General features: G+C 30.4%; 2 protein-coding genes across 7 annotated transcripts; both read left to right on the forward strand.

Annotated features, from left to right (window-relative positions):
- The first annotated feature begins 7,496 nt into the window (after positions 1–7,496).
- Positions 7,497–12,402, forward strand: LOC114185113 (cellulose synthase, putative (DUF1644)). Of its 6 annotated transcripts, XM_028072639.2 has the most exons (5): positions 7,601–7,761; positions 9,241–9,456; positions 10,781–11,067; positions 11,173–11,974; positions 12,068–12,402. In XM_028072639.2, the coding sequence occupies exons 3-4, from the start codon at positions 10,800–10,802 to the stop codon at positions 11,955–11,957; spliced, it is 1,053 nt and encodes a 350-aa protein (XP_027928440.1). In that variant the 5' UTR covers positions 7,601–7,761; positions 9,241–9,456; positions 10,781–10,799; the 3' UTR covers positions 11,958–11,974; positions 12,068–12,402. The 6 variants fall into 6 exon arrangements, with proteins under 6 accessions (XP_027928437.1, XP_027928440.1, XP_027928436.1 ...); XM_028072636.2 differs by lacking the exon at positions 7,601–7,761 and adding an exon at positions 7,497–7,525 and having other exon boundaries at positions 10,781–11,974; XM_028072635.2 differs by having other exon boundaries at positions 10,781–11,974.
- A 9,043-nt stretch (positions 12,403–21,445) lies between these two features.
- LOC114185637 (uncharacterized) lies at positions 21,446–23,486 on the forward strand. The gene is made up of 5 exons (XM_028073490.2): positions 21,446–21,703; positions 21,816–21,912; positions 22,050–22,516; positions 22,607–22,868; positions 22,983–23,486. The coding sequence occupies exons 1-5, from the start codon at positions 21,698–21,700 to the stop codon at positions 23,000–23,002; spliced, it is 852 nt and encodes a 283-aa protein (XP_027929291.1). The 5' UTR covers positions 21,446–21,697; the 3' UTR covers positions 23,003–23,486.
- Positions 23,487–26,907: the final 3,421 nt, after the last annotated feature.

Here is a 26,907-nt window from a genome sequence, read left to right on the forward strand (position 1 = left end):
CAAATCTGTGACAAGGGTCACAATGCGAGCAGGGCGGCTGGCGGTAGGGAGGGTTCCACCAGGTGAAGTGGTGCAGCAGAGACCCTGAAGGGGCAGTGGCGCTTGGCGGCGCGAGGCGGATGCGCGAGGCGGTGGCGGCAAGTGGCGTCCGACGGCATGGTGGAGTCCGCCCGGCAATGACGGTGCAGTGATGATGCTGTAGGCGCGCGGCGCCTGGCGATGTGTGATGCCCGCCAGGCGGTTTGGACCCAGTGTCCACCAAGCGACGTGGGATGCGCGCTAGGCGGTTTTGGTTCAGTGATGGAGCGCGAGGAAAGGGTTTCTACACAGCTTTAGGTGATGTTCATGATGTGAGGCTTTGGCTGGGGGTCCAGTTACGAGTGTAACCTGTATTGGAATAACACGTGACCACTTTAGGTTGTAGCCTGGTGGTTTAGGAAGTCCAGTGGAGTGTGCGAGTTGTGGCTCGTACGTCGAGGTTTGGGTGATTGCCCTCTTCAGAGTATTCTGATAGAGTTTTGGTAGTCTGGAACAGCTACAAACTTTATGTTTGTTTCGGGGAGCTCTACTTGGTGTCACGGTGAGATGTTTTGGCAAGGTTATTCCCACATGTGGACTATCAGGTGGTGGCCTGTAGTCGGAGGGGCGAGTAGACACTCGTGCAGCGAAGATCGATCATTGTTCTCACCTAAAGGGTATAGAAATGTTAGACGTCTAATGAAAGTATTGGAAGTAGAGAAGTAAGGAAAAATGGAGAAGAATACTAACCCAGGTTTAATTGTTTTGTTGTTGTATTTAATATTTTATTGGTTGGTTTATTTAAATGAGCTCACCCTATCTGTGTGTGTGGCGATGATCATGTAACTTGTTACATGGGAGCAACTGTTGATGCGGGTGAACGGACGGATGCATAGAGACGGAGTGGGGAACTCTTGGGGATTTTCTCACTAGTTTATTTTATTGGACTATGGTGTTATTGTAATAATTTTATAGACCATTTTAATTGTATTACAGTATTAACGCGAATTATTTTATCTGTTTTGGCGCGTTGAGCTTAAGGTTTTAAATATTTCCCGCGTTTTGGGAAATTGTTGAATAATAAATGAGGTTGTTTTATTAATTTTTTTTTATTTTATTAAGTAATTTCCGGCTAGGACGTTACAAAGACGAAAAGGAGAAATGAGGGGGAAACCCCTGCTGGGAAAAAAAGGTTGTACTACATCGGTTATATGGGGGAATCGATGTAGTATATGTGTTTTGTGCAAAATACCTAGGTTTTTTCAATTTTTTTTTTTAAAAAATGGGTATTACATCGGTTATATGGGGCAACCAAGGTAATAAAGTTCGCAGAAATTTCAAAAATGCCACATCGCACTATGCTACATCAGTTTTTTGTAATTGTTATAATATCTTGTTGTAATATGTTATTTCTGCACTAGTGATATTTGATAGAAAATTGAGTTTTCTTTTTTGCTTTTTTTAGCAAGATATAATCTCTTAAATAAATAAATAAATCCTAAAATAAATAAACACTAGTAAGAACCTCTTGATACCAAGTGATGACAAACCAAGGGAGTTCGTTTTCATATTCAGTTTGGGAAAGCATATTGATGTCACACTAAAAAAAAGATGAGAAGGTGAGTGATAAGTCATGGGGATGATGACCAGGGTACCCTAATAAGATCGAAATTAGGGTTTTTATAACTCAAAACTCCACAAATTCTCACAACTCAAAACTCCACAAATTCTCACAACGAGAAAACTCTTTCTATCACATTCATATATGTTATATTTGTATTACAAGTGTATCCTTTTATAAGATAAATTAGACAAAACCCTCTACATTCCACATTAATTTTCAATAACTAATATTTAAAACCCACTAATGTTGTAGTTAACAGTATTATATGAATCAGTATTTCCTATATTAAATTAAAAGATAAAAATTACAAAGAGAATTCAAAAAACTCATCAAGATCATTTCATTAAATTACAAAAAGAATTCAAAATACTTCTTAGGATCATATCAAGTGGCGTCACCTTTAATCACTTCTTACATTATAGAAACCGCGCTCGGAGATGGGTTTTTTAAGGCCATATGATATGGCAACGAAGGTCCGGGAAATTGGGACTTTGGGAAGACGAATTTGAGGTGAAATTTAGGAAATGGAAGATATAAGGGAAGATAAGGCTTCTTCACAAAATGGGGAATGGAGGAAACACCTCCTCTAAATCTCAAAATTTCATTTTAATTTTCCCACTCAATTACCGATGACCTGCATTCATCGATAAACAACCACACCAACCTTATTGACGGATATTACTACGAAGAGTTGGTCCACAATTACCCATTCACTTACATATGGAAATTTTTGGTGAAATATCAAAATTCATCACTAATTTCCCACAGTAAGTGCATGTTATCGATGAATTTTCATCTGTTGATAAATTTCGGTTGGTAAATGGTAAATTTAGCATTTATATTAGTGATTCCAATAATGCTAATTTCAAATTTTTAAAATAGTTTTATAAAGTAAACAAAAATTCACCGTCCAACTTCAAGCCACCACCAAAGTTGTTTGGAGCCTCCATATAGGAGGTCTTACATTCAAATAAAACGCTAAGGGTAGGATGATCATATAAAAAGTTACAGATATGCAAATAGTAATTAAGGGGTATAAGTAGGGATGTCAACGGGGCGGGTAGAGTACGGGTAATACCTCCCTCGTACCCTACCCGCTGGATAAATATTTGTCCCGTACCCACACCCATGTCCATCGGGTATCCGTTATGTGGGTACCCGCCTATTTTTTTCATATCCGTGGATATCCACGAGTACCTGCGGGTATTTACAAAATTATTTAAAAAACATATTTAATCATAAATTCAAATAAAATAAAATAAAATACATCAATGTCATAAATTTTAAAAAAGTTCAAATAAACTCAAGTTCATACAAGTCCAAATAATTATAAAAATAAATATAAAATTATGTTCAACACAATGGAAATTCTTTAATTAGTGCTTTGATCAACAAGTTCACTTTCTCTGATTGATTCCTGAAAAATAAACAAAATAAACAAATAATAAACCTCAACTGCCACAAGTATTCTTATTTTGATTCATCAGTTGACAACAAGCATACCATAAACGTCACTGTCTATATAGGGTTTGATGTATATGCCCAATTTCAAAGAAAGAAAAGAGAAGAATGTCAAGGGGTGTACTTGGAAGAAGACAGCGTACCAATACTTGAACCTGAACGAATGAAGATAGAAGACAAGAAAAGATGTGTAGCTTAGAAAAAATTAGGTCAGAATGTTTTTTACTTATATATATAAGGGTATTTTTTGTGAATTAAAGTTTAGCGGGTACGGATATCCACAGGTACTGATACTATAATACTGTACCCGCCACCTTAACATGCGGGTATCAAAAATATACGTACCTATGGGTAGCGGGTATCCATTTTTAATATTTGTTTCCTACCTGTTGCGAGTTTTATTCACGGATACCCACAGGTATGGATATTTTTGACATCCCTAGGTATAAGAAAGAAAAACCTACTATCCATACATTTTAATATGATGAAAATTAAAAAATATACAAAATTTATTATTTAGACTTAATTCCTCATTTGGTCTCACTTTAGTTGGAAAGTTTCAAATTGGTTCCTGCTAAACTTATGTTTCAATTGTTTTCCAACTTTTTAAAAAAATGTCTTAATTAAGTCATTTAAAAAAAATTACAAACAACGTTAACAATATATCACGGATCAATATGTGATTTTTTTTATTCTTTAAATTTTTTTATGGAAATTTTTTGTGGTCCACGTGTTAGGTCTTTGGTATGACACATAACATTGTCAATGTCACATAAGACAATGTGATATGTCAATATTAGTGTCAGTATCAAATGTCATTTTCGGTCTCAAATGTCGTTATTTTGATTTTAATTTAGTTTATATATATATATATATATATATATATATATATATATATGTGTGTGTGTGTGAGATTTTTCACACTTCTATTTTGTTTAAATTATATAAATGTATTTATTATGGCTAAATTTGTGTGGACATTTTACCAAACTAGTGTAATTTTCTTTTTTGTTTTTAATTTGTTTAACCAACACTTGTGTAACATTAAAATAGTTGTTATATAAGTTTTGATGTCATAGAAGTTGATTTTGAATATAAAGGAATATTTTATTTCTACAATAGTTATTGTTATTTTTTAATTTGTTTTTATAGTAATAATATAGAATTACAAAACTATTTGTCATTAATTTAATTGATAAATGAGAGTTAAATGAAATAATGACCAACGTGGAAGGTTGCATTTAAGAGAAACTTTAATAGAAAAATATCAATATTTAATATTATCCAACAAAAAGTATAATAAATAGAAATATGAGAAAATATGGATATGTAAAAGAATATTTCAAATAATAATTTGTTGTTATTATTTTTTTCTTTTATATATATATATATATATATATGGATTTTCACATTTTTATTTTGTTTAAACTATATAAATATATTTATTATGGGTAAATTTGATTGTTTTTTTTTTACCTAACTAGTGTATTTTTTTAAAAAAATTATCAAAATGATCATTTAAAAGAAATTACATATATGTTGTAGAAAAGTTGTGTTAGGATGATAACTTTAATGCAAAACATTTTTAAGTTGGAATTGTGCCAAGATGACATGACATCTGTGTATTTTAAATGGAAGTTGTGCCAAGGCAATACGACTCTAGTTCAAGTTGTAAAAGGTGGCAAGACTTCAGCTTAAAATGTTTTGAATTAAAGTTGTGCTACCTTGGGAAGTTTGTGGGCTTGACTCAATATTGGTGCTTTCTTTGATTCATTCCATGGCGAACGGAGCAAGGCTTAGCAAAGTTGAGGGTGGGTTGTCTCGTATTGAGGCATAAAACTCCAGTTTTCAAGAACGCATGGAAATCCAAATGGACCAACTCATGTCTCTCTTACTATGGAATAAATCAAATATGAATGACCATGATCATATGAAAACTTGCAACTTTGATATGTTACTCCAAAGGGGATTTTGTAATATAAAAAAATTTGAAATCTTTAGTGGAGATGCGTGTGACAAAGCATGATAAGGTGTATGGAATGGAATGTGTAGATTTGACGTCATGGTTGTCCGTATTTGATTTATTCTTTTGTAAGAGAGACATAAGTTGATTTATTTGGGTTTCCATGCGTTTTTGGAATTTGGAGTTTTGTGCCTTAATACGAGACGACTCACCCTTAATTTTATTAAGTCTTGTTGCATCCATCATGGAATGAATCAATTAAAGCACCAATGTTGAGCTTTTTTTCGAGTTAAGTCCACAAACTTCACAAAAGATAACCTCTTAAATCAATTTCTAATCTTTTGAAAGTTACATGATAAGTTCATCTATAGAGACACAAGCTAACAAAATTCTATTGTTGTGGCTCTAAGATAATCTAAAGATAAAGTGTTTAAATAAATGATTCTAAGATAATATAAAGATAAAATATGTACATAACATAATCTAAGATAAAATATCATAACTAACTAAAGAAATTGCATATCTATTAAATAATATAATCAATTGCTCATGATGGTGTACTTTTCATCGTTGATTATGTTGCTTTACTTTTTATCTTTAATTCTATTGTTTTATTTTAGAGGTTTTAACATACTTCAAAATTACGTCACCTTAACACAATTTATCCATATCTATAATTTTTTTAAAATTTCTCCATTTTGATAAAAAAAAACATTTTATGTGTATTTATTCTATTGTAAAATAAAAATAGTTAAGATAATTTTATAATATTTATAACTAATTCAAATAAAAATAATATCAACATACAAAAAATATTTTTTGTTTAATGTAATTTTTTTAAATGAATTATCTTTAAATATAATTATTACAACTATTATCATTTTCAAATATTTTATTATAAATCAAAGGTTAAATTATTCTTTTGGTCCTCAAGTTCTTCGTTGTCTCAATTTGGTCCTCATTTTCTTAAAAATGACTCAATTTGGTCCTTACCGTTAATTTTGACCAGATGGTGTTAAAGTCAACGCCACGTGTCAATTTCTGGTTTTTTGGATTTTTGTTGATTTTTTGTTAATTTTTTTTTATTTTTGACATGTGCCACGTGTTGTGCCACGTGTCAAAGTGACTCAATTTGGTCTCTATATTTGTTTTTAGTTTCAATTTAGTCTCAATATTTGTAAAAATGAAGCAATATTATTCCTCCTTAAATTGACACTCTTTAATCTTTATATAAAATTTATGATGATATTCTTAATAAAATTAACGTTTTTATTAAATATTTGTAGAAATATTTTTAAATAAGTTTTTTTTTAGTTTTATTATTAAACAAAGTTAAACCCCAAACTTAATTTCAAAAATTAACAATTTTGTCATCATATATAAAGGCATCAAGTGTATCATATTATACAAACTTAGTAAAGATTAAAAATCAAATAACTTGTCACACATAAGTTTAGGAACTAAATTTCAAGTTCAAAACAAAACCAAAGTCTAATGTTTTTGTAGAATTTAAAGTTAATTTAAAATATTTATAAAAATATTTAATAAAAACGTTAATTTTAGTAAGAATATCACCATAAAATTTATAAAAAAATAAATTTAGTGTCAATTTAAGAAAGGATAATATTGTTTTATTTTTACAAAATTAAGATTAAATTGAAACTAAAAACAAATATAGGGACCAAATTGAATCACTTTGACACGTGGCACAACTATGAAGTGACACGTGTCAAAAATAAAAAATTTAAAAAAAAATTTAAAAAAATTCAAAAAAAAAAACAGAAATTGACAAATGACATTGATTTTAACACTGTTTGATCAAAATTCACGATGAAAACCAAATTAAGTCACTTTTAAAAATATGATGACCAAATTGAGATAATGAAAATCAAACTAAAATTTTATAACAAATAAATGAAAAAAAAAAAATTTAACCTTGTTGTAAAATTTTAAAAAAATATGCGTGACAGCACTAAGGAAAGGAATCTCATGAAACTTTTTTCCGTTAACGAAAAATATGTATCTCACTAAACTCCATAATAACCGATATAAAGAATATTTTATTATTTTTATTATACACAACTTTTTTATTAATATTATCTTTTGAAATGTTACTATCATACTCGTTTCATCTATACTATTATATAATGATTACTTTTAAAATTAAAATAAATTGTATTTATTATAAAAAAATATTTACAGAAAAATAAAAATTAATATTTTTAATATCATAAAAAAATAAATTCATATATCTTTACTATTCTATATATATATATATATATTTCCATCAGTATAAATAAAATAAATCGTATATTTTTACAAAAGAGGTATGTACAGATGTACCTTAGCCGTAATTGTATCGTATACGTATCCTAGCAGTTTCATGTACGCTGAGTATTTAAACCCACAATTTAGCCCAAAATGTGTTTGGACCCGTGAATCAATATCCTTGTTGATAGGTGCACACTGCATTTTCTTCTTTGTTCGTCACAATTCTATTATATAAAATAATAATATATATATATATATATATATATGTATATATATAATTAAATAATAAAGCCTTCGATTTTGGAAATCCATTCTCTTCCTTGTCTAGTTTGTTCTCTGCATCTATGGGATCTCGTGCATAGACCAACCCCAGAAGAAGAAGAAGAAGAAGAAGGAAATAAATAAAAAAAAAAATTAACCTTTTGTAAATCCCCACCTTTTTTTCTGCTAACGATTTCTTTTTTCTTTCTTAGTTTCTGTATCATCTTTGTCGATCGTAATTCGGTTTGATCTTTCTCTCTCAATTTGATAATTGTGTTGTGTTGCTTTTGGATTTTAATTTTCCCAAAAAAAATCTTGAAATTTAATGGTGATTGAATTTTGTTCAGGGTTTGGGGGTTAGGTTTAGGGTTTGTTTCTCATGGGTGTGGTGGTTGAAGGTTCATCTGGGGTTAGTGCCGGCCATGTATGACCTTCCTTGGGATTTAATTAGGTTTTGGAATTTGGTGCTTGGTTATCTCCAATCTACTGTGGGACTCCTTTCTGTTTCTTCATTCCACTTAGTTTAAATTTTTTTTGTGATTGATTTGGTTTGGATGCGTGCAATTGGAATGTTCTGCAATTGCCCTGTTCTTTTTAGTGAAACAGAGGTTTGTGCGTGAAAATCATTACTTTTTTGCTTGATTATCTATATAAATTTGTGTGGTAGATGTCTTATTTGGCAAATAAGGGGTTGTTGTTGTTCATGAATCTTGTGAACTTGCAACACTTTGTGGCTTGATATTTCTGTATGGGATTTTGTTATTTTTCTTGATGTCTATTTTTATTCTATTATTGGTTTCTACTTATAATATTTGATATACGGGCGAAGAATCGAATTTGATACTCTATGTTATGATCCATGTCCATTTGATTGATTATATGACTTAATAGTGCTAATGGCTGCCATGCTTTAGGACTTTTGAAGAGTATGTGGGATAGACATCCTGAATGTGTAAAATTTGATTTGATTTTCCAGAGTACTTGAAATGTTGGGTTTTATTGGATAAGAAGAATTCTTGCCTACACTGCTAACCTTACCTTTTTTTGGCTATTACCAATGCAGTAATCCTTACTTACATTTTTACAACTCACCCTGATAATGTCTTTGTAATTTCCTGAACTTTTCTGTCCTCACCATCATGATATATCCGGAGTGTTGCTTCTGTAACAATAATGCACTGAAGTGCTTTTGTTTCTCATTTATTTTCCTGCATGCTCATTTGAGTTTTACTCAAATAACTAGAAAAACTCATTCCCACATATATGACATTTCATTATGTCAGTTCCATTCATATCCTCTGCTGGGTTGAATCCATGTTGACTTGTTTGATCTTAGATGCAAAACAAAAATAAACGGGAGTCTGCATCACATAATCCATGTTGACTTCTGGTAATGTGATCTGGCATACTAGGTATAAACTTGTGAGAATAGTAAACACTCTTAGTATCATCTCATTCTAAGTATAGTGTTGGGTTAATGAATCAGTTTGATTGAACTGTCCTTATTTCTCTGTATATATGGTTCTGTTTCTAATTGACGATTTGTAGATTTTAAACTTAATTGTTATTGAAATTTATTGGATTGAGATCTTGTGTTGCTGAACATGGTCTTTTTCTTCTTTTTTTTATGGTGTACCCGCAGATTTTGGGGCTTGTTGGTGATTCTGTTGTACAGAAGTGTTCGTTAGTTATACATGTGTCCAAGATTATTGTATACATTGATTCATTTTTAGTATCGTACTTTGGAGCATTGCATGAGGGATTGCCCTCTGATTCTTTTGTGAAGTCATCTAAAGTTCTTATAATTACAAACTGAGCCAGAAGCTGGTAGTGAATATAGCTAGAGCTTATCGCCTTGGTAAGTTTATAAGCTAACAATACATCATATTGTTAATCTCATGTCCTTTATTAATGTCTGAAAAATTCCTTTTGCATTGTGCTCACTACATATTTGTTGAACTATTTCATTTCATTTTTTGTATGGATCTCCTTTTTCATATTTTTCATTGACAAATACTTTTCTAGTCATTTTTATCTGTTAAAACTCTCTTTTTCTTATACATAGTTTTCTTCTATGAAAAAAGCTGGACTTTACAATGAGTATACCTAATTTTCTTCTATGAGGAATCTAGATTTTTCTATTGACAAGAAAGTCTTCGTTAATAGTCACTAGAGCAAGGTGCCGTTATATTGGAAGTTATAACATTTGGGTAAGGATACAGGGTGCTGTTACAACAGATAAGAGTAATTGTCAGTCTTTGTCAAATTAGTTTTAGTTTAGTCTGAAGCAAGGACACCATTCTACTATAGGTCTTTTAGCTTAAAGAATCCGATGACGAAGGTGCCATTAATCTTGAATGATGATTAATAATACTAGCCAAATGCTTGGTTTTGGATCCAAGATTGTTATATTGTTGTCTTTGGAGATGTATGAAGAAGTTACTGCACGTGTTGTAAATATGGGGCTACCTAATCATTTAGTTATGCTTCATTTTGTGTTAAAACAGCCTGTGCTTCTTATCAGTTTTTTTTTTCTTTTCCTTTTTTACTTTTCTTATATAATTATATAGAGTCAAACAAAATAACAGGTTTTGTGTCAGTAAAGTTTGATCTTTTGAGCAGTGTAAAAGGTGTGATATATATCATTTTGAATTATAAATCGATGCCCTCCAGATGTAAATTATACCTTGTTTATTTAAATCTCAAAATCACACATAGAATCTAAACATTATCCTCTTATCATGTTGTGTAGGAAGGATGTAATAGGAAAACGTTATGCATTTTGTATTATTTAATCCTTTTTCATGTTTTAATGGGTAAGGGCAAATAGAACTAAAACTAGATGAATACATAGAAATTAGAGGGAAGCCAGTGACTACAAGTCCGAGCAATATTATACATAAAGCTTGTCAGTTATTGCTTTTCTTGAGCATTTCACAATAGACTAAGCTTAAGTGGTTTGTGTGGAGTTCTTATTATATCTAGTTTTTGTTCCTTACATTTTTTTTGTAACTCTTTGCTTGTTCCTAGACTAATAGAATTTCTCTTCTACTGCTGATCATGTATTTTATTTTTAATTTAATGCCAAAGAATCGTGTGTATGATATCCAAGTTTGTAAAAGTGAAAAAAATTTGGTCCGGTTACTTGCATCCTTTTCTAATTGGTTCAATATGTTGAGTAGTTAACACCTTGCGAAGAAGATGGCTGGTGTTAAGAGAAGATTATGTAGTGATTCAGATATCCATGCTCTTCACAAAGAACTGGATGAAGTTTCATGTCCTATCTGCATGGACCATCCACATAATGCTGTTCTCCTACTTTGCAGCTCTCATGAGAAGGGCTGCAGATCATACATTTGTGATACAAGTTATAGACATTCAAATTGCCTGGACAGATTTAAAAAAATGAGGGACAATTCTAAGGAGAACCAAAATTTACCCAGTTCTTTAGTTAACACAAACAATTCTGGTAATAGTTTTGATATTAACATTACTATGCAATCTGACATGCATGATGTTAATGAACTCCATGCAAATGAAATTAATACTCTATTGTCTGTTGGACTTGCACAAGGATCAAGACAGGGTGATGCCCAAGATCCAAGTAGGCATTTAAACCAACATGATGAAGGAATTTTAGAAACTGCTGATTCTGAGACCTTGCAGGACAGGGCTGTGCTTGAGGATTTAGATGCAGATAATTCATCTGATTCAAAATTGAAACTAAAATGCCCTTTGTGCCGAGGTGCAGTATTGAGCTGGGAGGTGGATGAAGAGGCTAGAAACTATCTGAACGTGAAGAAGAGAAGTTGCTCAAGGGACTCATGCTCATTTGTTGGTGATTATCTGGAACTGCGAAGGCATGCAAGGAGAGTTCATCCTACTTCTCGACCCTCTGACATTGATCCTACAAGAGAAAGAGCGTGGCGAAATTTTGAGCGCCAGAGAGAATATGGCGATATTATGAGTGCTATTCAGTCTGCCATGCCAGGAGCTGTGCTGGTTGGAGACTATGTTCTTGAGAATGGAGATGGTATTGGTAGGTTATCAGATGAACGTGAAGGCAACATCAGCAATGCAAATGGACCTTGGTTAACCACCACTATATTGTTTCAAGTGATGGATAGTACCATTGAAATAGTTAGGGAACCAAGAGCTCATTCAAGTACATGGACAAGGCACCGGCGTTCGTCTGAACGCCGGCGCTATCTTTGGGGTGAAAATTTATTGGGTCTTCATGAAAACGACATTGAAGATGATCTTAGGATATTCAGTGATGCAGGTGAAGATCCATCCCCTGTCCCAAGGAGGCGAAGGCGTTTGACCCGGACAAGATCCAATGAAGATCAACCACGATGATTGCCATCACTTACTTGGTAATGTTTATAGTTCAGTTTTATGGCAGAGACTTGTATTACTTGAATTGTTTTGAATAATTCATCACTTAACACACTTGGTTTATTCATTAGAATTGTTTGAACTTGTTCAAAGTTATGTGGGAAATGCATGCATTCAGACCTATGTTCCAGCTTGGGACCCAGAAGAATATGCTGAAGCAGCAAGTTCAGAATAAAGCATATTCGTTTGCTTGAACATTAGTTTCATTGAAACAAGGAGAATCTCAGAAGGATGTTTTCAAAAACACGTTTATTGTAAAATGCATATAGCCTTGGAAACACTAAACATTTGGTGTTTTGGAAGGTTGTTCCACTGTTAATATAGTTATCATGCATAATTTGTACTTTGAACCTATGCTGCTGTTCAATCCTTATCTGAACTAAATCGTTTGCTTTGAGCTGGGGAATATTGTGTGATTCTTTTAAGACTCGTTGATTCTTTGTTTGTTGGGACATGATGAAAAAAATCAAGACAAGTGACTTCACCTGAAACATTGTCACACGTTTGAAGCAATGGTTCAAACTGGTTATTATTTTTGGGAGGTCATTGAAGAAAAAGCATGAAAGGGACAAAAGAAAGTGTGTGTGATTTGGAAGACATCGGAGGGTGTGTTCAAAAGGTTTCAGAATGGTGATGGAATCAAATGATTTATGTGTTGACTGTTCAACATGGCTCAACCTCCTTTGTACGGCCAACCCCTCTTCTCTCCTCCTTGAAACGCTGCCTTGCCACGTTACGGAATAATAAATAAATAAAATATAAGGCTGTGTGGGAATGATTTATTTAATCAAGATTAGTATATAATGAATTCAAATTCGTGACTAAAGATAGAATAAGTCTAAATTTCAATTGATATTGTTTATGTTTTAGATTCCTTTTAATGTGTTTCTTATTTCTAAAATATCAATTCTAGTTTTATTAAAGATTTTGGAAAGTATTAAGAGAATTTATAAATATAAAATATTTGGTCAGTGTCTACGATTACATTGTCAATTTATTAAGTTTTAGCCAATCTCTTATTGTCTCTCCATTACTTAAATTGCTCACTTTCTCTCCTCTTTCTAGTTACTAGATCATTTTAGTAGTTTAAAATTAATAAATAGAACACTTTATCATAATATTCAATACTGTGTATAAAGTATATTAATATAGTTTTACAAAAAAATAAGACTAAAAATAATATTTATACACTCAAATTAAACTATCAAGTTTTATTAAAAAACAAACTAAAGCGAAAATTTCTCAAGATCTTCCACTACTCTAACTGATGGTTCTTCATTTTTCAAATGTGTCTTTAAACTTGCAATTTCATCGGCTCCTACTGAATAGGTGATCATCGCAAAAGAAAGAGATGAACAAACACAAGATAACAAAAAGCGCAGAAAAAGGTAAGCTAATGTATAAAAATAAGTAAATTTTGTGAATTGCACACCAACATAGATAAAATAGATATGCGCATAAAGCAATGGTTTAATTATGTCTTTGGTCCTTATTTTCGTAGCGAAATCTCAATTTAGTCTCTCTATTTTTTTTTTCATCTCAATTTGGTCTTTGTTTTGGAAAATTTGATCTCAATGTAGTCCTTTCCGTTAGTGGTACAGTAACAACATTAATGGGGCTGGGGTGCCACATGTTAGTTCCTCAATTTTTTGAATTTTTTGAATTTTTTATTTATTTATTTATTTTTTTAATTTTTTTTAAAAAATAAAAAATTTGCCATATGTCGAGCTGTCGTCGTGCCATGTAGCAATGACAGAGTGATGTGACAGTGATAATGCCAAGTGTCAATATTATGTCAAGTGTCATTTTCTCTATCTCAATTTGGTCCCTATATTCTAATTTTTATCTCAATTTAGTTCTCATTTTTGTAAAAATAGTGCAATTTCGTCCCTCTCCAAATTGAAACAAAAATTAATTTTTATATAAATGTTATACAAATATTTTTCTTAAATTTGATATTTTTATTCAAATTGATATTTTTATTATATATTTTTAACATAGCTAAGTTTATTTAAATTTGTGTGTCACATTCAACTTTACTTAAAATTGTTTATAAATTTTAAATTTATATGTTTTTTTACATGAATTGGTTAATTTATGATTTTTTTTTCTATTAACATTACTTTTTATTAACAACTTTAAAAAAATTTTAAATAAAGTTCAATGTAAAATATTAATTAAATGAACTTAATTTTGTTAAAAATATTTACTTGAAATATCAATTTTAATACAAATATTGGTGTACATTTACAAAATTGCTCAATTTTTACAAAAATTGGGACTGAATTGAAACAATAATTAAAATAAAGGGACCAAATTGAGAAAGTGGAAATGACATAAGTGGCACGTGTCATTGTCACTACCACATCACTCTGTCATTGCCACGTGGCACGATGACATCTTGACACGTGGCAATTAAAAAAAAAATTAAAAAATAAATAAATAATTCAAAAAAATTGAAGAACGACACGTGGCACCCCATTTGACGTTGTTATTGTACCACTAACGGAAAGGACTACATTGAGATCCAATTTTCCAAAACAGGAACCAAATTGAGATGAAAAAAATAGAGGGACGAAATTGAGATTTCGCTAAGAAAATACAGACCAAAGGCATAATTAAACCTAAAGCGATTGATACTAAACTCAATTATTCGTATATATGTACTTGACATAGAATTCCTGGAGGTTTACACATATGTTGGTACTTAAACTTTGCAAAGCCTAGCCTTAATGGGATATCACCTAACCACAAACAAGGTAAATTCTCTTTGCGTCTAGAACCAAATCGACTCAATGACTAGGACCTCCTACAACTCTCAACACATAACTCATTCTACTCTATTTAAGTGTGATTAGAGTTTAGGATACCTCTTTATTGACATCTCCTATGTTAAGGCATACACTAATTACCATCACAAAGAATTTTCCTTGAAACTCCTTAATACCATTATTTCACATGCTCATAACATTATTCTCATATCAATTATCAATTATTGAAACAATAAACAAAATCAACTCATCCAAATAGAACCATCACAAAGAAGAAAAAGCAAAATAGGATCAGCAGAGGAAATTGGCGCTCAACGCCATTCTTCTTGCAATAAGTGGTGCTCAACACCACCTTGGCACCGCTTAGCACCCTGGAGTTAAAATGCTCCCAGACTTATAGTACACAACTAATGCTCAGCGGCACCTTATTGCCGCTCAACACTGCACCATAAACAGATGAACTTTTATGGTTTTGGGGAAATTTGGACCTATTCCACTGCTCAAATTGGTACTCCTCTCTTAGAGTACGTTTGAAAAACAATTTTAAGAAACATTTGAGCTTGTATCAATTTGATCAATGATTCATATTATAAATTCTCCCAATTAATACAAAATCAAACAAAATCACTCAAGCATGAATCAATCATTCAATTTAAACCAATCATACACACCAATCAAAATTATCATAATGGCCCAATTCCATTCTCAAAATAAAATTAATCATCAAAATGCAAAACATCAAATTTATGAAACTCATGCACACCAAAAGCAACTAGCTTCCCTTACCTGACAAAACAGCTTAACAGACCCAAACAACTCTAAGAACTCCAAACTACCTCCAATCACACAGGATGTTCTATCTACACATAGAAACATCACAAAAACGATCAGGACCTACTGTTATGATCATTGATCAATAATGACTTATGTTAATGACTAAAAAGGTGCATGTAAGTGAAAGAAGACTTGCGTACAATAGAAGACAGAATAAAAACCAAGAAAAAAAGGGATGAAACTGAACTTGCCCAAACGGTGAAACTAGTCGGTCCAAATTGAAGAGCTTGTCGTAAGGATCAATCCTACGATCTTGATTCTTCAATCAGATGAGCAACAATGAAGAACTCTTATAGAGAAATCAAAAAACTCAGAAATGTGGTTTCTAGAGATTATGGATTTTAAAATAATGAAACTCATTTATAACATTTCTATTTATACTAAAATCTTTTAATATTAAAATAGTTAAGTCTCACTATTTTTAAACCACTTTGAATTCTGAAATATCATTTTCTAGGTCTTTACTCTCATTTGGAGGTTTATATTTCTATTTATTCTCCACTTAATTATTTTACATTTCTCTCCCACTCATATGATTAAAACTATTTCATTTCTCCATGGTATATAAATAATTTTTTATTTCATATTTTGATCAATTATAGAAGTTAACTATATTAAATCCATCAATAAAATATATTCATTTAGCTAACTTCAAATTATTTTGCTCTTAATATATGTTAGAAGTATTATTTAACAATTCAAGTAAAATTATATTAATTAACAATAATGAAAATTAAAAAAAAAAATCGAAGCATCGAAATATTTATTTTATACTTAAAACATTTTCTTCTCAAACTAAAATTCAACTTTTAGTCTCCATTACAAAATGATAATTTTGAATTTCTGAATGTCCTTAGCAATACTTCTGAATTAAAATTTAATCTAGTTCCAATAAAATAGAATGGATCTACACTTCAATTTTTAATTAGATAAAATAGATTTGATTTTTTTTCAATTCAATTTAAATTATACTAAATATATATTGAATTCACTTTTGTCAATTAGATTACATATAGTGAGATTGATCTAATAAAACTAGTTATTAGGTCTCTTATACATGAGTCCAAGTCAATTTAACTTGCTTTGGGTCCGGACATTATTTATTTCCAATTGGACTTAACTCGACTCGACTTGACTTGGGATCGGTTTTGGGTATGGGTTTGGATCTGAATCGATTTGGACATGGGCTAACTTGTGTCGACCTAAATCAGGCCACCTCACCTCACCTTCAACTAGAGTTGACTGAGTTTATTTGGGTCCAAACTAACTCAACTCGTCCTAGACCTAGGTTGACTAGGCTCAATTTGGGATGAGCCAACTCAACTCGACATGGGCTCGTTCGACCTATATTAACATTTGAAATAGACTGATTCAGTTAGTCCTTTAGCTCAGGTCAACTCAACTAAACCTTCAACCTTGTTAGACACGTCTCTTAAACTTGTACCTGCTTAACCTTCAGACCAAACTGATCTAGCTTAACCTTCGGTTCAGACTGTCTTGGTACGACCTTTAGCTTGAGCTAAATCAACTCAACCTTCAATACGAGCCGACTCAATTCGACTTTTATCTCAAACTGACTTAGTTCGACTTTTAATTCGAATCAACTCAACTTAATATTCGTCCTAAACCGACTCGACTTGACCATTGTCATAAGTCAACACGTATTGACCATTGACTGACTGAGTCGTCTCTATCTTCATATTAGAAAACAAATATTTTTATTATAAACCAATACTCAAATAGAACTATTTATCCAATAAAACAATATCGCTTATCCAAGCTCATTTATTATAATCCAAGTCATATTTCAATTTCTAATGGGTGGAGTCTTTTATATCTATAGGTATGTGAAAATATATTTGAATAGTTTTAATAAAGAATAACGATTGAATTCAATAAAGAAATGTACAGTACAGAAGATTTCTCAAATTTTTATTCAAGGAACTTGTTCTTACTCGTATAAAAGATACTCTTAATATAAGTTCAATATCTTATAAAAAAAGTTTTATTATTAGATAATAACTAATCATTTTTTAATTTATCTACGGAATAATGTCAATTGGAACAAATCTTCCTAAGAATAAATTTGATATCATAATTCATATATATTTTGTCCTTATAAAAACTTCTAAAAATCTATATAATAATACATACACCATAGAGAGTTCCAATCCAATTCATATTCTTTTTCTATTTACTATTAATTTGTTTAATGTATTATTAACTTAAGGGTCGAAAAGTAATTGACACTGAATCTCCATTTAAATAAATCTCTTTTTTTCATCAGAATCTATAGTTCAACTTACCATCTAAAATCATTCTCTTTTCTAATAAATGCAAACATTACATTTTTCATAATCTAATCACTAGTCATCATATCTTAATTCCTAACAAAATCAAGGAAAAATGCCATAAATGATAATATGACTAGCAAAAAGGGAGAGATCGCAAGGACGAACAAGAATTTGAAAAGAATGAGTTAGAGGAAAAATGTGTAAGAGAAGGTTTGATATGAAAACTAAAATAATCACTTTTGAATTAATGGACAAAAATATTTTTTTAATTTTCAGAACAATATATATATATATATATATATATATATATATATATATATATATATATTAATTAAAGAAACTAAAAGATATTTAAAATTAAAAAAGAAATCTCATTTCATTCATTGAATGATTATATGTGACATACATTGATATGGTTCATTCATCTCGATGTCATAAATGAATTCATTTATGCCATTAAGGACAAGGTCTAAAACTAACATTTTATGAAATTCAAAACCTTAAAAATCTATTTTGAATTTAGAGGAGAAAAAATAACACAAATTTAAAAGACTAAAATTAAACTACTTTTTTTTAATAATAATGACAATAAATATCTTCACAAATTTGATAACGAAAAGGAAATGAGAAAACATTTTATGTTATTCATATTTTTCATAATGATGTTAAAATTATTATTTTTTAAGATTAAATATTTTTTTCATCTCTAAACTATTGTAAAAATTTGTGCTTTTATCTCAAATTTAATTATAAAGTATTTAGTATTATGCTTTATGAAACTCATGTAAAATATTTCTTCAACAAAGAGTAAAGTATTTAAGGAGTTATACGTGAACTATAATATATATAACCTTTATATGCAATTTATTGAGAATGATGTTTTAAGTATCTTTAGAATCCAGGAGCAAAATACTTAATCTAATTTACGGAAGAAATATAATTTTTACTAACAATTTAGGAATGAAAAAATATTTAACCTTTTTTTATTAGGTATATTCTAGTTCATATAATAACAATGAAAGAAATTATTCTTCAATTTTCAAACACATTAATAAGAAGTGAAATGATAAAAAAAAAAAAAAAAAAACATCAATAAGAAGTGAGAGCTGATAAAAAAAACATCAATAAGAAGTGAAAGCTTATATTACTTATATTTGACTTAATTAATCTCGTTTTAAGTGGACTTATTTCTAATTTAATCCATAAATCATTTGATTCATTATTACAAATTAAAAAAAAAAAAGCTTAAAACTTGAAAGATTCATCTGGCAAAAGAAAAATGGGTAAGAATCAACCGTAAATTAGTCTGATTTTTTCGTTGCTAACCTACTTTTTAATACCTCAATAATAGTTGAAGTTTTTGTCATTTTTTTATATTAAAATTATAAGGAATAAGGAATAAAGAAAATATATTAAAAAAAATGAAATCTACAAGATATTTTAAACTTTATTACGTCTAAATTCTTTTAAAACATATTAATCAAAGGATATTTTGATAAGTAAATTTTAACAGTTTTTTTTTTATAATTTAAGATGATATTTTTTAAATATTTTTAAAATATAAAAAAATACTATTTAAAAAAATGTAAAAATTTAGTTGTAAAAATGATGATTTTCCTAATGAAAAGGCGTTCCTAGGTGTTTGTGAGAGAGTGTGGTGCGTTGCATAGCTCAGCCATGTGATACTGATGGTTCCCCAATTTGTACCCACAGGAATTCACCGCTGGCTAAATATCTTCTGCAAGCCCCCACATGCTTAACTGCAACATCAACAACAAAAAATATACCTATGTAACTTTTCTCAAATACACATCATTTTACAACATTTTTATTTTCAAAGGGATCACCATGCACCATGTGCATCCAAATTTTGTTTCTTAATCCAAATCTGTCTTCTATTTCCATGTGCCCCCCCAAATATTGGCCACTTTCGATATAAACTACTCTTTCTATGCATCTTATCTCCCTCTTTTGCAAGGACCTTTGCCTTTAAAAACTCATACATCTTATCCTTTTTTTTTTCTCTCATTGCACACATATTTCTCTATTGGTTACATAATTTCCTTCAACCATATAATTGCTTTCCATGATTCAGCATCCAATCAATTTTTTTGAAAAATTAACAAGCAGTTTTGAAAAATAATTATGGATATAAGTTAAAGTTACATAACTTTAGTGTAAAAAATTTCAAATTCCAACTTAGTTCGGTATATTTTAAATTGAAATTATGTTTGAATGATATAATAATATAATGATAGTTTAATCATAATAGAAGTTGATGGTCACATAACTTCAATTTAAAATATCCTAAAAAATAAATGCAATAATTTTTTTATTATTAAATTTTGACAACTTTCTCTTACCACATAAAATGATATTTTTTAAGTGGTTTTGGAATACCATGATTGACAACATTAAAAAATGAAAAATTATTTAGAAAATGTCACATAAACGTGTAAGAGAAAATTTTCAAAATTTAATAGTAAAAAAATTATTTGAAAATACATTTTAGTAGTCAAAAAACATTTTTCAAAAAACCATTATACATTAATACAATTTCAACTTAAAAAAATACTTTTAAGTAAAGTCGTATCATATTTACTTTGCACAAAAATGTTGCTTTTGCCTTTGCATTGGAGCATCGATTCAAGGAACAAGAAAAACAAGACATTCTTTTAAGCTAATGCAGTTTGGGTCTATTTTCATATGATATGCGGTTAATTTCTTTTATCAGTGCATGTTATTAGTTTTCTAACTTAAAAGAGTAATGTGATTATGTTTCATGTGAGTATTGATTATCAGATAATTTCTCTCTTTTAACACACTTTCATATTTTATACTTGATATTAATGTAGATCCCAAGAGATGATGTGTCAGTCTCATTTTCTATTTACTGATTCAATTCCCAAAGTGGTAAACCTACAAAAATATCATTCAACAAAACAGAAAGAAGAGGATGGGTTCGCAGAAATCTAATATTGAATAACAGAACAAAAAAAAGAACAGAAGCTTGATGATATATTAAAGTGTCTATATATCATCATCTCAGAACAAAAATATTCTAAGAATAACATTAAAAAAAATATTACTTATATATATATTCGAAGGTCTTAAAAGGCATATTGATACCTGTGCATAGCTGAAAGGACAAGTACACAAATTATAATTGAGACCATCAAGTAATCTTGGTTGAAACAAATGATGACATTGAACGTTGTTGCTTGTTTCATTCTTTTATTCTCACCCTATTGCAAGTAGCTTTTTGTTTGAAGCAACATTAACAATTGTTCTGCATTTTGGTAGAAATCCATGCTAACTCTGCACCACCTTCATTAGAAACTACCCTATTAAACAAATCTCCAATTGGTGGCACTTCCAAGATGGGGTCCAAACATCTCACAGACACACAAAAACGTATGGCCAAGAACATTGCCGCAGAGGCTGCACTGAAACATGTTGTTTCTTAATTAATATCAAAATTTGAAGTGGTTTTACTTAGGAATGTGCCACTTGATGATGTTGTATATATATATATAATAAAGCATTAAACCCCATGTTAGAAAGAATCACAAGCCAACTATTCCCCATTCACAGCCTGGTTGTCTCACCATCATCCTTAGATTCACTGCAATCTTGTTTGTCTTATCTCACCAAAGGACTCATAGAGTAGACAGGAATCTTTGGCATCCAGACAGCACAGATAGATCTGCAAACCTGTTCATTTGACTGGTACAGTCACACACAGACCCACAAACACAGACAAATTTTTTTTATTTTTTATCAAAAACTATCCACTCTAGGCATGCAGGTATGATTGTTATGTGATCATAATATATATAGTGGAATCTACACCATGCATTATTCACATCAAAGCTAACACCTCTTCTTTTTTTTGGTGTGTGATATATTATATATATCAGATTCTTCAATGGCTCTTTAAAGGTGCACATGAACCAGAAAGAAAGAGGAGCAGCAGCAACAACTTCAGTATCCCTCCCAAAAGGGAAGATTCCAGTGGTAAGATCAACTCTTTCTTGTTCTTACAAGTTACAATCATTAGTAGTGCTTAATATTTGTCAAATGAAAATGAACTTGTTTTTCTGATTTTTGGTGTGATGAATGAGGAATCTTGATGCTAATGGTTTCATTTTCAGGGAAAAATGGTAAAGGGAAAGAGGTGAATCTGCTAAAGCGTGAGAGATCGCAGAAAAGAGGAGGAAGAAGAGACAAATGGGGCACGTTTGGTTGCAAGAACTTTAAGATATTCACTTTTGTATACAGAAAAGACATTCCGAAAGCTTTCTTTTACAGCACCCTCAACTTGAAGAGGTTAGGAAGTTTTAACAGTAAACAGTTTCTGTACTTCATGAAGATGAAGAAAGAAGAGGCCTCCAAAGATGTTGGAAGTGGTAACAAAGCAGATTCAGGTAGCCATGTTGGAAACAAGGTTTTGCCCATAAGTGAGACACCACTGTCTGAAAGAAAAGACCAATGTGGTGGTGATGCCACAGAAACTAAAGATCAAAACAAGAAAAAACCAATGTCAAGAATGAAAGAGCTTCTTAGATGGGCTTCTGCTTCTGCCAAGTCAGAGAAAGGAGGGAAATTCAATGGAAGAAAGGTGAACTATTTTTCAATCTCTAAAATGACTTTCCATTTAATTTATTTACTCGGACGAAATTGGATGTTCTCAACTTCAAAATATTTTCAGGTTTTAATGTTCAGAAGGCGTGGAAACCTGAAAGCAGTTCCAGATGATGATCAAGGGTGCACTGAGTCACCCAAGATCAGTTTCAGATGGGATGTGGAAAGTTGCTCCACCACTTCCTCTGTTTACTCAGCTATTTCAATAGCTTCCTCATCAAAAAATGGACTTAACCAAATTTCAACTTCCACTTTATCCATCCCTCATGAACACACTTGCCACCATAAATCTGCCAGAAAAGGAAACTGGATCACAACAGATTCTGAATGTATGCAACATCTCCACACATATTTGTTCATTTTCATTCTAAGATCACAAGCTTCATCTTTAGCTTCACCACTTTGACTAATATGACTAATATTTTGTTCACCATCTTTTGCAGTTGTGGTGCTGGAACTGTGAAAAGAATATGGTGAAGGGGATATTGCATGTGTGGTGAAGTGTTTGGTGGCAATCTACATCAGAAGTTAATGCTCTAAAATGTGTCATGTTGATGATGGATTATTTTGTGAGATATTATTCCTAGAGATTTTATGTAACTTAACTAAAGATAGAGAGATGAAGAGGCATAAGGAAAAAAGATGCAAAATCAGTAATTAATTATCTGAATGTGCTATGGTGATCAAACAGATGGAATGCCCATGTGCATGACATGAGAATGTTTGGTGTCTGCATTATTAGGAGTATAAATTAATTACTTGTTGACTCAACTAATTAATGTAGATGGTTTTCCCAATCAGTGGAACCACTTATTCCTGTAAATCTCTTTTGATGATTGTCTGAAGTTAAAGTTTAATGTCATGTTTATGCTATTAGTATAGTAGTCATGTGTAACCAACATTAAATTTTTTGAATATGTTCATATAACAAACATCTCTATTGTGAAGTGCAAGAGCTTCAAAGTTGGTTTATTGTAATTGTTTTTTTTTGGAATTGGAACTTAAATGGTTCAAGCAATTAGACTAGGAGAAGGAGAGTGAATTTTGCAAAGATGTTAATTAATTAATTAACTTGATATTTATTGAATGGATCATACATGCCCAGAAGTATTTTGAGATTAACTCATGGACCATATATATTGCACCATATTGCTTTACCACTCCTTTAAAATAATTAATTTTGTATTAAAAATTTAAATATAAATTAAGAGTCACGCATTAAATAGAAATAATAAAGTTATTATCAACTTTAATATGATTAATAGTTGGATGTTTCGTTATAAATAAGGTCAATTCATAATACATATAGATAGGTGTAAACCTCACCTTACAGTATTATAGACACGGGTTATAATCTATTTTGTTAAAATTATTGTTTGTTGGGTTTACTATTCCACTCACTATGTCGAATCCCTTATCAATATTTAATCTCACGTACGATATGTATATGACTCGACATGAAAGGAGTGTGTTGAATGTCCTACATCGACTAAAAATGAGATCAATTCACAATATATAAATGAGTGCAAACCTTATTTTATAAGTTAATTTGATAAGCTAAAATTAGATTTAAAATCCATTTTCTAACATTAATATAAGACTTCTAAAAAGGTAGGAATCACCGACAAAATACAACACTAATAAAATTTGAATTTAATTTATTTACGAGATTGAAATCACGAAAAACCTTAAAATAATGAATTATAAGTTTTTTTTTCTATAAAATGTTCACTTTTATAATCTCTACCTACCGAGACTTAAAACTTATACTTAAATTTTTAACATATTTCAAATTTCTGGATATAATATAATAAAAATATGTAAATTGAAGAAAATATAAGAATTAAAAGGCAAGGATGTGAAAGCTTAAAGGGAATGAAGGGAATGAAGTAGAAAATTCTAGAAATGTTTAGGTCTTACATGATGAAACACTTTAAAAGATTTTCTTAGAAAACTTTAGAATGTGTATAACTTAATGAAGCCTATAAATAGCCACGTCCTATACTCATGTGAGTGGTAGTGTATCCAAAATCCACCACCAACCTCTAAGTGCCATGCATGAAAAGTAACCTTTATTCTAATTATGTTGTTCACCTCAAAATTGGGTTCCACTATTTAATCATTTCATCTCTTTCTAAATTTCAATAATTGCTATTCTGATCGTTATGTAACTTTTGATTATCCATTGTAGTCACTTGCATTCTTCCATTTTATTTAACGGTTTAATCACAAAAAGTTGTCTCATTTTAACTACACACTATAGTACCACTGAAAAACTAAATATTTTGTTCTTATAATATCTCTAACCATTTATTGTAGAGTGAGAAAATCTGGAAAAGTACAAAAGAGACAGAATATATTAAGAAATTATACAATATTTTTATAGGTTAAATAAAATCTGAATATTAAGAACTAAAGAGGTTAAAAGAAACTAAAAAAAAGAATTGAATTGAATTATGATAAATATAGAAACTAAAAGGTAAAGTTTGTTAATTCATAATAAACGTGAAACAAAAATACAGGAGGGAAAGAGTCGCGAAACCGAGAAAGCCATGAAGGCTTATAACGTCCTGGATATTTAGTTGTACCAAAAAGGCTAAACTGTTAATTTTTATTAGTACTAAATATAATTTTTTTAATAAATCATAATTTTATTTTTTAAAAAATGGTTATTAAATAATTAGTTCTGATTTTTTTTTCTCGTGATTTCTCATCTACTCATAAGTAAGAAAATTTTGAACTTTTGCTAAATATGGATAATTTGTATGACATTTTATTTACAATTAACTTGGTAAGAATTTACGATAAAAAGATATGTAAATCGATAGAGTTATTGAATAGGTAAAAGATCTTCTTTCATTTTTTGAAAAATACAGAAAAGATGAATTTGAAAATGCATACAGAGCTTAAGATTCTAAAAAAAATCATTAATAATAGAAAGAAATAATTTGATAAAAATGTTGAAAATGAAATTGTAAAATCTTTTCAAGAATAATTTATAATTGATTGTTTTTTTGTATATTGTAGATAAAACAAGACTCAATTACTTGTTTTATTGTCCCCACTTTACTATTTATTTCAATTGTATCCCATCTTTTGGATAAGTGTATCAATTAGGTCATTTAAAAAAAATATTACACTATAACAAAAATATTTAATAGCGTCAATAGTTTTCTTGTGGTTATAAAAGCTGACTTTACTTTATTAAAAAAATTTAAATTTACATAAATATTTGTGGTCAGTTTAAAACTGGCGGTAAGTTTACTTCTTCTTCTTTTACTTTATTTTTCTTCCCGCTCCATCTTTCCCTTCAACAACGCACTCTCTTCTTGCACAAGTGAGATGCTTCTTTCTTACTAAGTCTCGTGCACGAGCTTCTCACTGAACCAAAATGAAAATGTTGCAGAGCCATCATCTCCCCGCTCATCCTCTCCACGGACGAACCATCATCTTTTCTCAAAGTTCAAATCATTTTCTCTTTTGTTAGAGCCATCATCTACACTCATTTCCTCATGAAAATCCTTTTTGTAAATGTTTTCCCCCTTTATAGTAGTTGTTTTTCTTCTCACTGCAAATTTTAGTTTCACCTTGTTATAAACCTAATTTCAATTCTATTAACTCTAACTTGAAATTTTGTGTTTCGGTGATAATCAGTTGTTGATTAGAGTTTATTCTTGGTTTTATGCTTTTTTAATATTTTAGATTGTGCCTATTTATGAAACTGTTGGATCTATGAAGTTATAAAGTCTACAACGATTATTGACTTATAAAAATGTTTGTTGTGTCTTCCTTAAAAAACGGGGAAAAAATCTAGTTTCATAAATAGAGGTGTAGTAGGTTTTGTTTTTTTTCACTATGATAGATAGTAGCTCCATCCCACAGTCATGAAACAGAGAGCAAAGATTTGAGAGTTAATGCAATTGAAAAAGTATTGTTGAATTTTGGAAGTGTTTTTCTTTTTTCGCTCTTTGTAATTTATATTTTGCTAAAAGATTAGTTTTTTAGCCTGGCGGTTACAACTGCTACCAAACTTTAAAACTTCTTGACTGTTTCCACCACCACTAAAATTTTTTATATTCCTAAACTTACTGGCAATTACAACCGCCACCAATTTTTTAAATTCCTAGGCTTACTGGTGATTATAAGTGCCGCTAAGTATTTATTTAATTTTTAAAAAATTTGATTTAGAGGCGGTTGAAACTGACTTTAATCATTTTACTGGCGGTTATTCCGACGGTTACAGTAAACTGATGTTATATTACTTTGTGGCGCTAGATTCTATGACAATTAATTAATTGATGGTAAAAAAAAATAGTGACGATTCTAACCGCCACTAAATAACACATTAAACTGACGCAAAAATCCAAA

The sequence above is a fragment of the Vigna unguiculata genome, chromosome 5 (genome assembly GCF_037176805.1).
Source record: "Vigna unguiculata cultivar grain cowpea cultivar isolate G323 ecotype 2 chromosome 5, ASM3717680v1, whole genome shotgun sequence".
Lineage (NCBI taxonomy): Eukaryota > Viridiplantae > Streptophyta > Magnoliopsida > Fabales > Fabaceae > Vigna > Vigna unguiculata.